We start from the raw sequence: 14,973 nt of genomic DNA on the forward strand, positions 1-14,973 counted from the left end.
ATATGATAAATATATTATAATTCATTTAGCAAACTTAAACGAATTTCAAATACAAATGATAAATTAATTATATAAAAATATAATGCAAATCAATATCATCTAACCTTAAATCGTATAGTGGTTTAGTAGCCTCGGGGCATATAAGTTTGTTATTATGGAAAGACTTAGAAATGGACAAGTCGAATTTCCAATACAAATGATAAAGTTTTTAATTTATATAAAATGATATGAAATGAGCTTACATTGTTATAATTTTGCATAAAGTTTATCAATTTTTTCGAATATCCTCAAGATGAACTCACACAATTGCCCGAAAACCATTTCTTTGTCCATTTTTGCTATCAAGAGAAATCTCTATAGAATCCTTTGATCTCCTAAATAAAGGGAATGAAATAAAACTAAAAACTCGGGTAAAGGGAACAATATATTGGATGAGAAACTCGACTAGAGATTTCTTGGTAAATACACAGAGGGATCACCTATATATGATACATGATCATAAATCAGAAAACTAATATATGGATCAATGCAAGTCTCTCAGTTGATACAAAACTATCTCGAATTAAATAATATTTCAAATAATTGGAATTTGGCAATGATGATGATGATGATATATCGAACAGATGCAGAATTAGTGTTTGACCAGGGTCAGTATGTAACGGCCTTTCTCCAAGTCGTATATTATCTTCAACTTTGGTCGCATCCATCGCAGGAGAAACCATGCTGTGAAGGTAAGTAAGATGGAGGCCACAATTGTAGAGAGCCATGGTGATGATTCATGGCGGAAAACTGCAGTGATCCAATCGGATGTCTCGATCTTTGGTTGTAAAGCTTGTCTGACTATGAAAGCACCCAATGCCCAATCAAGTGGTACATTACCGACCTGGTTTGCGAATACAATCCTGCTTCATAGAGAAGATATATATTAGAAGCAAGTTGGTATAGACTGCTGAAGTAGATCGATCAAAACAAATAGTAAAATATGAATTTTACGAAGAAAAAAAGCTTTAGCAAAGTTCTTAGCCATAAGATAATCGATGTGTAGGTAACCCTAAGCCATAAAAGGATGATAATTACTTGAAATTAGTTGATATTAAGCAATGGGCACAGCCAGTACCTTCTATCATCCAAACCAATTTCAAGAGTATCATGCAGCAGGGCCAAAATATACGCTGAAGAAAAGCAAAACTTCGAGAGATCTTCCTTATGATAAGTATTGTATTCATTTATGATTCGTGACCAATCTTCACTGCAGTACTTTTCTCCAGCTGATACCAAATCAGAAAGTGACGATGTCTCTCCAAGGCCAAAGAACTGTCAAATACAACTTGTCAAATAACAATTGGAATCATAAAAAAGGATGCAAGCGATCTGCTACTGATAGCTGTGCTATCCTGAAAATTATTGCCTAAGTACAACTCGATTTCAGGACTTTCTTAAAAATAATGCATTGACAAATATTGATTCAAGGAAACTCCTAGTAAGGTGAGTATACGTAACAGTTTACTTGGTAGGCTTATTGCCTTCCATTCTATTAAAAAAAAATGAGAAAGTTGTAGGCAGATAATGGCTTTTGTACTAAATATAGAAAATGAGATATTTTGCCAAGAATCACATGTGATTTTTGGCTAGTGGCACCAATAATATGTTGTAAATGCATCTCTCAGCATCAAGTAACAATTCAAGTGTGAATCTCCATTTCCCAAAATGAAGTTAGCTCCTGTTGAATGATATTTATAATTAGGTGAAAGTGTAAATGTTTATGCTTAAGGCCTAATCATATGAGTTAAGGTGTAAGTGTTTATTAATATATGAGGTGAGATGTAGATTTTTTGCGACACTCTGTTTATTAATATCCATTTTTCATGGCGGGATCGTGCACCGGACTGCCCTATCTTCTCTCTCTAAAACACTGCTTTTTTAGGTCGTACAACTTGTCAAAAATATATACATCATAAATTCACATGTTGAGTATGGGATAGATGAATTATGTTGATCCGTGGCCTGTCCACATTGGAAAGGGTAGTATTAAAAGCATCTAATAGTTTGAGTTTTTGAGATAAAATCTAGATTGACTTCTAAAAGACAGGAAACTAAAACTTAACTCACCTTTGAAGTGTGGAAGAAATTCTCAGTTGCCAAAAATCTCCCTTCGAGAATAGGTATAAATTTAAGTCCCAACCGGCAGTGTTGATCAAAGCATTTCTCTGCAGAGCATAAAAAGATAAGATTTTTTTCCCGATAATATCCACTGCACATGCATGTACAGAAACAAGTTGTATCAAATAACAAAGTAGTTCAAGAGAAATATAACCACTGACAAAGGTCAGTATGGTATCTTAAATATAGATTTCTTTAAATAACAGTAAATTGAAGAATGATTAGCATTTTCTTCAATGTAAGAAAGTAAACAGATGATGAGATTAAGAAACCAGAATATTGTTTTATGCTTTGACATCTTTGCATACAGCACATGTGAATTCTAAAAATCAAATCAGGGTGAATTCTAATGACAAGGTAGAGAATCCATTGTTTGCAGAGACCCTATTTATCTTTTATTAAAAAAAACATGAGATTTCTAAAGAGAAAAACAGATTTAACTTTATCATGGTGGCAGCTTTCACATAGTTTTTTTTTACATTTCCTTTTTTTAATCATCACAGAATGTAAACTAGAATCTTCCCCTTCTGAGGCTACATGATAACCACATGCACTGGAAGATCGACAAAGCCACAAGATTCACCATTCAACTACTTCAGATCAATTATTTGGAATACCATCAATTTATTCTTCAAAAGAAAATGAGTAATGCGAAAAAATTGCCTAGTACGAAGGTGCATTTATTGTTTGAATTCACAAATACATGAAAGTTATCCCGGTGAATGTAGTAAATTCAAGAAAAATACGTTTGGAATAATAAAAACATATTTGGGCATGATGCTTGAAAAACCTAAGGAAAGGAGTATAATATTATAAGCATACTAAAACTTTTCTTAGAAGGTAGAATAGGAATACAATGTTTTATTCGACTATGCAACTGATTGACTGTCACGTGTTCCCCTTCCTTGGTGGATTTTTGCTGACATATTTGCAGGATCAAAAATCAGGTGGTGATAAAATCGCATGGATTCTGATGATTTTAAACATATGTTTTTGGGTATTATTTCTAATCCAGAGACTGATATTTCTTATATCCCACTGTGTAAGGAAGTATCTAGATGATCTGAGGTAACTATTCGGACTAATAGAAAATATTTAGGTTAAAAATGTAAAAGGAAAATGGAAAAATAATCCATAAGTTAATAATGAAAATTTTCATTAGGAGTAGAAGTGACTAGCTACCATTTTCCTTTGCTAAAAGCTTCAGTGCAGCCATTCTACACTTGGAGAAGTTACCATTAGCATGGGAAGATCTAAATTTGGACTTTGCATGAATAAGGCCAGAAGAAAACGTTTGTGATTCTATATTGTGCACATATCCTCTAGGAGTACATGGATCCACATAGATTGCTTCCTGTGAAAAATCAGCAGCTGCAACAAAGAACAAGTGTGAGTGGATTAACCATTAGGAACAATAAGGAACAATAGACACAAATTATGTAAGCCTAATGCAACATACAACAGCAATAAAAATGTGATGAAAAGACTGAATTGTTTACTCAACAACATTTAGGAAGTGCATGAAGAGTACACTGCAGAATGTTAGAAAGGCACTGCAAACTAAGCCACCAATAACTTGCAAATAAATGTCTAGTCATCCTCTTCCTTCAAACTTCTCCATTGAAATGCAAGACAGTAAATCTTTGAAATACAAGGAACTTAAGGTGACAGATGCTAAAACCATTTACCAAGTATTTAATCTATGATATGAAACATTGTTTCAAAAATCTACAAAGAAATTACTTCTTATTAAGTCCACAAGTACCAGAACAGAAAAAACCTTCGTGCATTCTCTATCATTCTACTTAATAGGCCATATCTTGATGGAAGCTCCAAAGTTCTTCCTAACATGGCTTCATTCAAGTAACATAAGATGAAGAACAAAACAAAAAATTATGTCCTAGGCTAAATGCACGTACCTCCTATCTCCAATGCTTTAATCTTGTAGCATAAATCTCAGTTTTTTTATTTTATTTTATAAAATGTGATAGTGAACCATAGTTCACCAAATTTTGTATTAGAAAGAGTTCGAGGCTACAACAATAAATTGTAAATTTAGGCAATCCATTGTGAAGTGAAGCTTTCTACTAAGTTTTGGTAGAAACTTTGGACGTTGTTGCCATGGTCCTAGGTATGAAATCTGCAGCCGCCAAAATATATTTCCAATTTTCCATATATTAAAAAAAAAAACTGTGACTACACAAGCAAAACTAAATTCTGAACAAAGGTATATTGTCCCTAGAGGTAAGGTAACAATAGAGACTAGAATAAGAAGTACACAAACACATCAGCACCAATTAGAATGGCCTATATGAAGAGAAAAAAATCAAAAGTTAAGCACAGACTCTTGTTAAGTTTTTAACATTTGATCTATGGGCTCCGCAATTTATGAAGCCAATTACAAACTAATTGAGCACCCGTAAAAGTTAAATACTAATGAACTTACATGAATTTAAGTCTCTTGAGCTAAGCAATTCATGAAGCAAGTCATAAGCCACGTTCTGCAGAATAACAATAGTTAGCTCCCTATTTATAAGACCTGAATAAAGCTGGACGTTTTACTTAACATTAAACTGAGGAATAGGAAGATAAGGTTGAAGCATAAGATTTGATTCATCAAGCAAAATCATACAAAAAATTAAAGCATAAGATGGATAAATATCACAGAAGTATGGTCATCATGCTTAATGGCAGTGTAACGTGATTTTATAGAAAACAATCATGAATCAATCGTTAATGTCTTTCAGGTAACATAAACAACATCAGATGCCCATTAACAGAACACACAAATACAAACATTACTTAATATTAATAATGAGCTAGTTGGTGAAATAATTCCTGTTCAAAAATGCTTTTTAATACTTGGGGAACTTCTCATGATGATGATATACAGCAGTAATTAGCTTTCATAGTGTAGCATAGTCGGGCTACTGATATCAGTGGCACCATCAAGTGCCAGACTTTAGCATAAAATGTCAGGTTGGATGAAAAGACAAGTCTTTCCTAGAAAACTAAATAATCTTTTAATGATTATTTTCTCTTTTCCTTGTTCAATATGCAAAGCAATGGTGATTCTCTGGTTTCTCATGATCATCTACATTGTGTGGTTTAAGATTATCTACATTATCTTCCTAATAAAAGTAGCTACAATTATTCTTAAAAGAGAGGAAAGGAGGAAGTTGCAGGGAATGGTTCAGATCTCTTGCCCAAGAAGTGCCATGTGCAACTGGGACAGCTCTTCCTCATAGGCAAAGTTCACATTCTGTAGATTTATTTCATGGCATAACTAATAGTACAATAATATAATGGATTCAAAAGTATTTGTCTTCTTTATAGTTTTAACTTATAAAATGCACATTTGTTAGCATGAAGATATAATCGCAGAATAACTTAATAAAGGACAGACTACATAGTTATGAGTAGGAAAGGCAGAGCTGAATTTTTAAGGAAAGTCACCTGACCAAGATTGAGAAAGCTGTGGCTGTACAGGTTATAAGTGATTTTCCCAAAGGTAAGCAAATGAGAGAACTCTGGGACCAAGGGCACACTCGAAACAAAAGTTATCTGAAAAAGATATTCAGGGCATTAGAAAATAGTATGTCATCAAACTGAATATAATCTAATTCAGTGCCGTACATACTGGTGCATAATTTACTCAGTAGCAATGATAGGGGCATCCATTCATGGTGACTGAACCAATATTATAAAAAGCATTATTTTTTAGGCAAATAAATATTATTTTCATTCTTCATAGCTTCCACTAATAACTATTTTTTCATGATCAAGACAATCATGTCAATTGTTATTTCTCAGCAACAAAACAAGCCACTTCTAGACCGTCGTAAATATTAACCACAAGTACCAAGATATATGGAAGCATAACTAATTACTTGTTTGAAAAGTGAATATAATAATCAAAATTCTTAAAGCTAACACAAACTGTTGCCACTGGAATAAATCTTCAGTGGAAGATATTTAACCATCTTATGAAATGGTGAGATGATACCTGAGCTGAAGCCCCTCCAAGTTCAAATATCCCAGTAGTAATCTTAGGATCAGCTCCTAGAGTACCCAGAGCATAGTTAGCTGCAACCCATGCATAGATGCCTTCATCACTGCCTGTAAAAAGATAATTAAAATAAATGTGCCATGATAAAACAAATTGGAAGTGTAACTTCTTAATATATAAGTGAGCTCTATAAATATTATGTCCATCAAAAAAGGTACAATGTCAATATTATCAATTAAAATCTAAGTCGTAAGGTAACAAATATCATGATCAATTAATCTTTTGCCAAAAAGCTTTCATTTAAGTTATAGCGTACAGATGAACTTAGGAAATATTGGGTACCATGCTGGCCCCATGCCATTAATTAAGAACTGATGAAGATTTTCCAAATTATGTATTAGAGATCAATCACAGAATTTAGATTTGCATGTTATAAAAAGTTTACTTCCCAGTAAGCAAATTACATAATCAACCATGCAGATGCAACTTTTTCTAACAGTCATACCTTATGGCAAAAATATCTTACAGTTATACTAAAGAGCTTAAAATTGCAATAAGGATGGAATTATAACCAAAATTACTAGATCTCAGTCTATGACAAAAACCAACTGAGGAAAGAAATCAATCGATAAAATCAATTGAAAAAAGAAATGAAAAGCACAGGAAAAATAGAAGAGGGAAATATAAATGACTGAGAATTTATGAGAGAAAGAGGGGAAAAAAAGGAAATTTTGGTATTAAAAAACAACATCAATATTGATTGATATGTGACTGACAAATTAAATATGTAAACTATGAATTTGAAAAATCATGCTTATAACATTAACTATTCAAAATGATTTCTCAAATAACTAGGACTTATTGGAGTTATCTACTTCTTAAAGCTTGTTCTACATAGTAATACGTTGCTATGCAGTAGAAAGTAGACATGTGTTGGTTTACCACATCTGATAGTATGCATCGCCATTAGATGGTCATGGTTGGACAAAATGTACACTCAGAGATCATAAGGTTTATATAATGCATATGTACGTGGAGACCATATTGTTTTAATATTCAGTTTGCTTATCCAATCCAACCCCATTATTATGTTTAAGCCAACTAATATCTACCAAACCCACAACTAAAAGTTAGGCTTTTTTCAGTAGCAACGACAATGGAAGGCCCTATGATCTTATTTCCTTTTCCTTGTGACTCCTTGTTGAGGAAAAAAATAAATACAGCTTATGTGTCCCGATAAAAGAAAGACTGAAGCTCATAGCCAGATTTAGTTCCCTAAAAGCATAGAATTACTAACAAGTGTATTATATCTGACTACTGTACTCGATTAATCCTAATGAACCTGTAAGAAACAATTATAATAGGAATTTATGAAAATTCGAAGAAGCAAACTAAATTCACCTGCCTGAAATCACAGATGCCCAATCGTCCTGGAATCTGAAAGCAGAAGATCGCAAGACCTTCCTACAAGACTTCAGTATCCTATTCACTACCGAAGCATCCAGCAACCTCAAACCTGCCGTCGCCATCAGCCTTACTTCGGTATCTTCCCACACTTCTGGCGGTACTCTAACCTTAGCAAACTCCAGCAGTTCCACCAGAGACTTCCCAGCGGTATCCGGATTCGGCGAGTAAGAGGAGAGGCCCGGGGAGACTTTCATAGACGCCGAAAGGCCCATATCAAGGGCAGGCAACGATCCCCACCCGCTCCTGTACGCGAACACGTGGATCCGAGACCCAGTACTGCCGCCATCCACGAAGATCGAGTATTTGGGGCGATTGAGGCCTCTCGAGGCCACGAAGAGGCAGAGAAGCACGGCAGCGAGGGCGGAGCCGACTAGGATGGCGCGGCGGCGACGGCGGCGATGCTTGGGGAGGATGGAGAAGCGGGAAGAGGAGGAGGGGGCACGGAGCTGGTGGGGCTTGAAGGCGATCATCGCGCACGATGTCTCGGGTGCCGGTGCGTGTACGGGTCCGACTTCCGACGGTCGGGCATTCGATCGTCGCATCAATGCGGCTGCAAAAGAACCAGGGTCTTCAGATCGCCGTCGCCTCCAGTCACAGAACGGCCGCTTCCGCCGCCGCCCCTATTCCTCGCCGAAGATTCTCCGCCCGAGGCGGAGGGGGAAAGGAACACGGCAGGCAGGATTTTGTTCGGAATTCGGATGGCTCTTGTAACCGAAGTCGGGGCCTTAGTAATGAGAAATTGACGTACGGGATTAGCAGTTAGACTGGAATCTTTCAATCGAACGATCGTAGATTGCCTTTTATACGTGCAGGAAGGAAGAGGGAAGATGAGGGGATCGGTTACAAGGCTTAGCAACCGACGATGTCAATATATAGATTAATACTAATTGTCCCTAAATGCTTATCTAACTTTTATTAACAGAAAACTAATAATAAGTCAAATATAATATTTCGTAAAATTGAGTAATTCGTTAAATCTGGAGAAAAAAATTCCCTTTTTAATAAAATTATTACTCTTTATTAATTCGGTTAGAATTATTCAAATTTAATTCAAAAACACTTAAATATTATTATAATAACCACATATATTAAAATGTTATAATAATATTTAAATAATTATGTGCAAATTAGAGAGATCTTAATCAATTTAAATAATTTTAATTAAATTGATAAATAATATTTTGATATAAAAATATTTTATAATAATATTGATTAAGTTGAAGTAATTTGATTAAAATTATTATAGTTGCTATAATAATTTTGAAGTAATTTGATTAAAATTATTATAGTTGCTATAATAATTTTATAGTAATTTGATTAAATTATTATAAAATTATATATAATAATTATAATTTTATAATTGTTAAATATTAGATGAATAATTCAAATGCCCGTTATGATTTTATATTTATTACAATATAAATAATAAATAAAGATGATTTATAATATAAATATTTTTCATAAATTAGATATATATATTGTATTCATTATGCAAACGTAATTATTATAATGTGTCCAGGTCAAATACCGTGGATGATCAAGTCATCAGTCAATAAATTATCCAATGTGGATGATCCTTGGACCACGCGAAGACGACCCCTGGATTGAGCTGTGGGTCGGAGTCAAACCTGAAACACAATATAAAAGCAAGGTTAGACTGGCACGAGGAAGTCCCGGAAAGCTACCTCGAACCTGGAGATAAGCTTTCTCCTCGTGGAGTAGGGTGATGTCCCCCTCTTCGCATGCATGCGGTCGCCTACCATAAAAGAAAACTCTTCTCCATTTCCCTTCTATTTTGGTTGTATATGCAGGGAAAGGGCATCGAAGAGGAACAGGTTCGACATTGGCATGCTCCTTTTGGCGTTATGTGCAGGGCTGAGGGTATAGCGGGAGGTCAGGTCTGACGACCTGATACGCCCTATGTACGGTGATGCAGAAGGGAGGATATCGGAGGGGACCAAACCTGGGTTGCTCGCAAGCAGGTCCTTCTGACGGCTGCACACCAGGCTAGTGTGTCAGAGGCTCAAGGCCAGGACCCAAGATGAGCCAAAGCGTAGCGAGGTGGCTAAGATTGCAGATTTGAAATGCCTGCAGCAGGGTTGGTCAAGCAAAAGATAGCTGAGATGAGATTGGCCGAGACGATAATGATATAGACGGGGTCGGCTAGGATGAAGATAGCCAAGACGGAGATAGCCGAGATAGGGTCGGTCGAGGCAAAGATGGTCGAGACGGGGTCGGCTGAGGCGAAGATGACCGAGACAATGTCGGATGAGACGAAAATAGCCGAGATGGGGTCGACCAAGATGAAGATAATCGAGACAGGGTCAGTTGAAACGAAAATAGCCGAGACGGGGTCGGCCAAAATGTAGATAACCGAGACGGGGTCGGCTGAGACTAAAATAGCCGAGACGAGGTCGACCGAGATGAAGACGAAGATAGCCGAGATAAGGTCGGCTGAGACGAAGATGACCACGATAGGGTCAACTGAGACAAGGTCGACCGAGACGAAAACGAAGATAGTCGAGACGAAGATAGCCGCGACGAAGTCGGTTGAGACGAAGATGGTCGAGACAGAGTCGACTGAGACGAAGACTCTTGGTGCAGTCCTAGGGATCCATACAATTCCCTTAAAATGGCTCGAGCTTGAGTCACTAATGAAGTCAAAGTCATGTTGACTTATACTGACACTTCAGCCTAGATTATGACTATCAAGAGACTTATCATTTTAGTCTATAGAAAAGTCACGTCATCTTGATGATCCATATCAATATGTATAATAATTATAATTTTTTAATTTTTATAATATATTTGATCAATTTAAAATTTAAATAAAAAATAATAATAAAATAATATATCGGAGACCGTGGAATAACTATACATGGATTATGATGATGGAATAGGTACCACTTTATTAATTTCAAAAAATAAAAACGTTCTTTTGACATTTGTACCATGTATAACGCCATCCGTGCTGATCATGTTCCCTGTTTCTATAAAGCTGCGCGCGGCAGGATCACGCCGCCTGGCGTCGCGACAAAATACACTGGCAGTTGCCGCCGCGTGGAAGCCCCACGTTGCTTTTGGATTCCGCAACGCGACACCGCACCGCTGATCCTCCTCCCTTCGGCGACGTGTCGGCACGAGGCCACAGTTGTACACCTGTTCGCCGCCGCCGGCGACACACAACCTCCATGACAGTTGTGACGGAGCACCCGCCCTGCTTTTACCTACACCATAGCAGTCGAGCAAGAGCGTACATTTTGCACTCGCCGCCGAAGAAGCAGCGAAGCCATGAAGGTTCGTCGTCTTCATCAATCTCATTTCCCTTTTCCGTCAATTTAGTCGTTTCGCCACGAACTTGAAGGTCCACGAGACAAGGTCGCACAGTCGCGCTTCTTCGGAGGAAGAAAGCAGGAATCTCGGCGAAGGAAAGCAGAAAGAAGAGAAAGATACCGACCACCACCAGCAGCAGCAACAAGCTTCTAAGAGCAAGAAGCCGAAGGTCGAGGGCGAGAACGGTGAGTCGGCGTCGAAGATCTCCCAGGAGTTTCAAGAATTTTGCAAGGCCACGAGGAAGCATCTCTCGATCGAGGAGATGCGCAGGATACTAGAAGCCAACGAGCAAGATGCTTCTGGCTCTGAGGACGCCGTCGTGCCGAGATGGTATCATCGAACGAACTGAGAATTCCTGATGTTGAATTGAGGTTTCTTTATCGATCGATTTGATATATCTGCGATTTATAGCCAAGACATGATGTTCTACGGAGCGCTGGAGAAATGCCCGATCTGCCGGGGGCAGATCGACAGCACCAGCAGCAACTACGAGTGCGGAGGAGCCTACAGCGAATGGACAAGCTGCACCTACACCACCATGAACGCGCCCCGCAAAGGTCAGCCCATAAAGATCCCCGACGAGATCAGCGACAACTCTATTAAGGAGGTGAAGATAAGTTTCACATGCATCGCATTGCTTGTTCAGTTCGGATGACAAATTAAGATTTGCTCTAATCGGAGTTGCAGTGGATGAAGAGGCACGAGTCGGCAGGTTATCCTCGACGGGAATTGTCAGCGGCCGACAAGCCTTTGGCGGGTTTTGTGATCTCCCTGTCGGGGCGTCTTTCTGAACACATGTAAAGAAGATTCCATTATGTCTTCTCAGATTCCATTCGAATTCATCGGATTAACGTGAACAACTTGTTGATTCGATATAGCAAGCATATAGAGAAGAAATCCAGAAAAATGGGGGAAGAGTCTCTAACAATGTCAACGGTATGCGCAGTTCTCCTCTCCCCTGCGCAAATGGCCATGAGCTAACCGTTCTGGTTGTCTCTTTCCCTTCACAGAAATTCACTGTCTGGTCGTTTCTCCAGCGGAGTGCGAGAGAGGAGGCTCAGTAATTCGAGTAGCGGATGCGATGTGTCATTCCTAAACTCGCCTTTGATCACGTTCAGTATCGGCTTTTCGAGTTTGATTTGCATTTAGATTTCTACCTGTGTCTGAAACAGGGAAAGGGGAATTCCCGTGGTGAGTGAGAAGTGGTTGATCGACAGCATCGAAAAGAAGCAGCCGCAGTCTCTGGACGCCTACGACGTCGTCTCCGATCTCGCGCCGGAAGGGAGGGGAGTTCCGGGGGACAAGATGGTTCCCGGCGAAGAAGCTATTGAATCTTTGACAGCTGAAGTAGATGCTTTCGATTTTGATTATTTCATTCCTCAAGCGATGAACTAAAAAAAAAAAACTTTGGATCTCCCTTTCGCAGATCAAACTTCACGGCAAGCGATGCGTGTACAGGGACAGCAGATTGAGGGAGCAAGGAGGAACTGTGTTCGAAAAAGACGGCATCGTTTACAGCTGCGCCTTCTCGCAATACGATCATGGACGCGGGAACAACGAGTAACTTTCTTCCTCGTGAATTTCTATTCGTGAAGCAGCAATTTCCATTTGATCTCTTCTGTTGCAGATACTGCATTCTGCAGCTGGTACAAGTTCCTGGCAAGAACGTGCATCTTTACTACAAGGAAGGCCCAGCCGGAGAAGACGCGAGGGCGGACGAAAGCACCGAGGAGTGGAACAGCGTCGGCGATGCGGTGCGCGAGTTCACCCGCCTCTTTGAGCTGTTCACCGGCAACGAGTTCGAGCCGTGGGAAAGGGAGAAGAAGTTCCAGAAGAAGAAACTCAAATTCTACCCCGTCGACATGGTTCTTCAACGCTTTAATTTCCGTAGAAAGATTTACCGTTCGCCGGCCGGCGATTAAGCCGCTTACTGATGCAGGGTGATGGCGTCGACGTGAGGCACGGAGGGCTCGGTCGTCGGCAGCTCGGCGTCGCCGTTGCTCACTGCGAGCTCGAGCCGCTCGTCGCAAACCTGATGAAGGTGCTCTGCAGCCAAGAGATATACAGGTTGATCTATCAACTGCTCATCTTTCCATAATCTTCAATGAAGTTTAAACTGAGATTGAATCTGATACAGATATGAGTTGATGGAGATGGGATACGACACTCCTGATCTGCCCATGGGCATGCTTACTGATCTTCACCTAAAGAGATGTAAGCCAGCCATTGACAATGTCGATGATTCTCCACTGCAGAACTGATTTGTCTGCGTCGTCTTTAGGTGAAGCAGAGCTGCTCAGGTTCAGGGAGGAGATTGAGAAGGCGAGCACATCGGAAGTCGAGGCCCATCTTCTGTGGGATGATTTCAGCAGCAAGTGGTTCACGCTCATGCATTCGAAGCGGCCGTTCGGGTTGAGGAGCTACCGGGATCTCGCCGATCATGTATTTCCTTTCTAGTCTCCAATATTCTGGCATTGTAACACAACTTGAGATCGGAGAATTTGCAGGTGGCGGCGGGCTTAGAAGGGATAAGGGACGTCAATGTTGCTTCTCGCCTTGTCGAAGATGCGTCCGGCGGTGCAACGGTCGTCGACGACGATCCGCTTTCCGACCGATACAGGAAGCTCGGATGCTCGATCACGCCGGTGGAGAAGGAAGAGGAGGCGTACAAGATGATCGTCAAGTATCTGGAGACCACTTACGAGCCGGTGAAGGTCGGCGAACTGGTAAGTTCCTTCACATTGTAGAAGACACTTTCCGGTGAACTTAAAACCTCTGATGCTTCTTTGCAGGTTTACGGCGTGTCCGTGGAGAACATCTTCTCCGTTCAGTCAAGCGCCGGTCCTTCCTACGAAGAGATCAAGAGATTGCCGAACAAGATTCTCTTATGGTGTGGTATGTGTACATCAATCTACAAGAAATTTGGCTTGCTCGATCAATGATCAAAGCGCTCAATCTTGAATCTTCAGGTACTAGAACTGCAAGTTTGCTTAGGCACTTGCAGAGGGGACTGCTCCCGGCGGTGTGTCAAATTCCGGTTCCCGGCTACATGGTAAGCCATAACTAGTGAATTCCGGTAATGCCGATACTGATCGTTTTCGACTCGACTCAACCAGTTCGGGAGAGCGATGGTGTGCTCGGATGCAACCGCGGAGGCTGCTAGATACGGGTGCACCGCCGGCGACCGTTCGGAGGGCTTCTTGCTCTTGAGCATCGTCTCTCTCGGAGAAAGGATGATCGAGATCTCTACTGTGCCTGAACTGAGTGCGAATAAGAAGCTGGAGGAGGAGAAGGTGAGCGTGAGAGGGCTAGGGAAGAAGCGGCCGGAGGAGTCGGAGCACTTGTGGTGGGACGACGACGTGAAGGTGCCCTGCGGACGGCTGGTGGCGTCGGAGCACAGGGACAGCCCGCTGGAGTACAACGAGTACGCCGTCTACGACCCGAAACAGGTGCGCAGAGCAGAGTCGGCGCGTGCATGGCTGAGGCTGGCCGCTGCGTTTGCTAAATCCGGTGCATGGTTTTGCTTGCAGGTGTGCCTGCGATTCGTGGTGGCGGTTAAGTACGAAGAGCAGAAGGTGGCTGCAGAAGGATGAGTCAAGTCTTGTTCGTGTAGGACTGTTGTAAAGCTTACAATCTTTCAGTTGTGTTGTCCTTTTAGTTGTCGCTCTCGAAGCTCCAACTTCTTACTAGAATTTCCGGTCATCTTCCACATAGTGAATGTCGGAAATATTTCTATTGATTGAATTGATGAAATAATACAGGTTATAGCCATATATATATAGGCAATATTTCTTAGACCGGGTCACATAGACCGGGTAACATAATACCGAGTCATATAGACCGGTTTACATAATAATATTAATATATATTATATTAATATTCTAACACCCCCCCCTCAAACTCAAGGTGGTAGAGTAGAGATCAGCTTGAGTTTGCTCAATAACACATAGAAGCGACCCGGCAAGAGAGACTTGGTGAAGATATCTGCAATTTGATGTTCAGTA

The 14,973-nt window shown here is 40.1% G+C and overlaps 1 protein-coding gene and 1 pseudogene across 1 annotated transcript; one reads left to right on the top strand and one right to left on the bottom strand.

Annotated features, from left to right (window-relative positions):
- Nucleotides 1-399: 399 nt before the first annotated feature.
- On the bottom strand, nt 400-8,316 carry LOC141827434 (putative apyrase 6). The gene is made up of 8 exons (XM_074714678.1): nt 7,571-8,316; nt 6,167-6,275; nt 5,617-5,724; nt 4,607-4,661; nt 3,343-3,531; nt 2,110-2,207; nt 1,118-1,314; nt 400-902 (listed from the first exon to the last, which is right to left on the bottom strand). The coding sequence occupies exons 1-8, from the start codon at nt 8,176-8,178 to the stop codon at nt 632-634; spliced, it is 1,635 nt and encodes a 544-aa protein (XP_074570779.1). The 5' UTR covers nt 8,179-8,316; the 3' UTR covers nt 400-631.
- Nucleotides 8,317-9,804: 1,488 nt separating this feature from the next.
- On the top strand, nt 9,805-14,562 carry LOC141826930 (protein ADP-ribosyltransferase PARP3-like; annotated as a pseudogene).
- The last annotated feature ends 411 nt before the right edge of the window (nt 14,563-14,973 follow it).

Source organism: Curcuma longa, chromosome 4 (assembly GCF_044706935.1).
Source record: "Curcuma longa cultivar G26 ecotype Majalengka, Jawa Barat chromosome 4, ITB_CL_G26_1.1, whole genome shotgun sequence".
In the NCBI taxonomy this organism is placed as follows: domain Eukaryota; kingdom Viridiplantae; phylum Streptophyta; class Magnoliopsida; order Zingiberales; family Zingiberaceae; genus Curcuma; species Curcuma longa.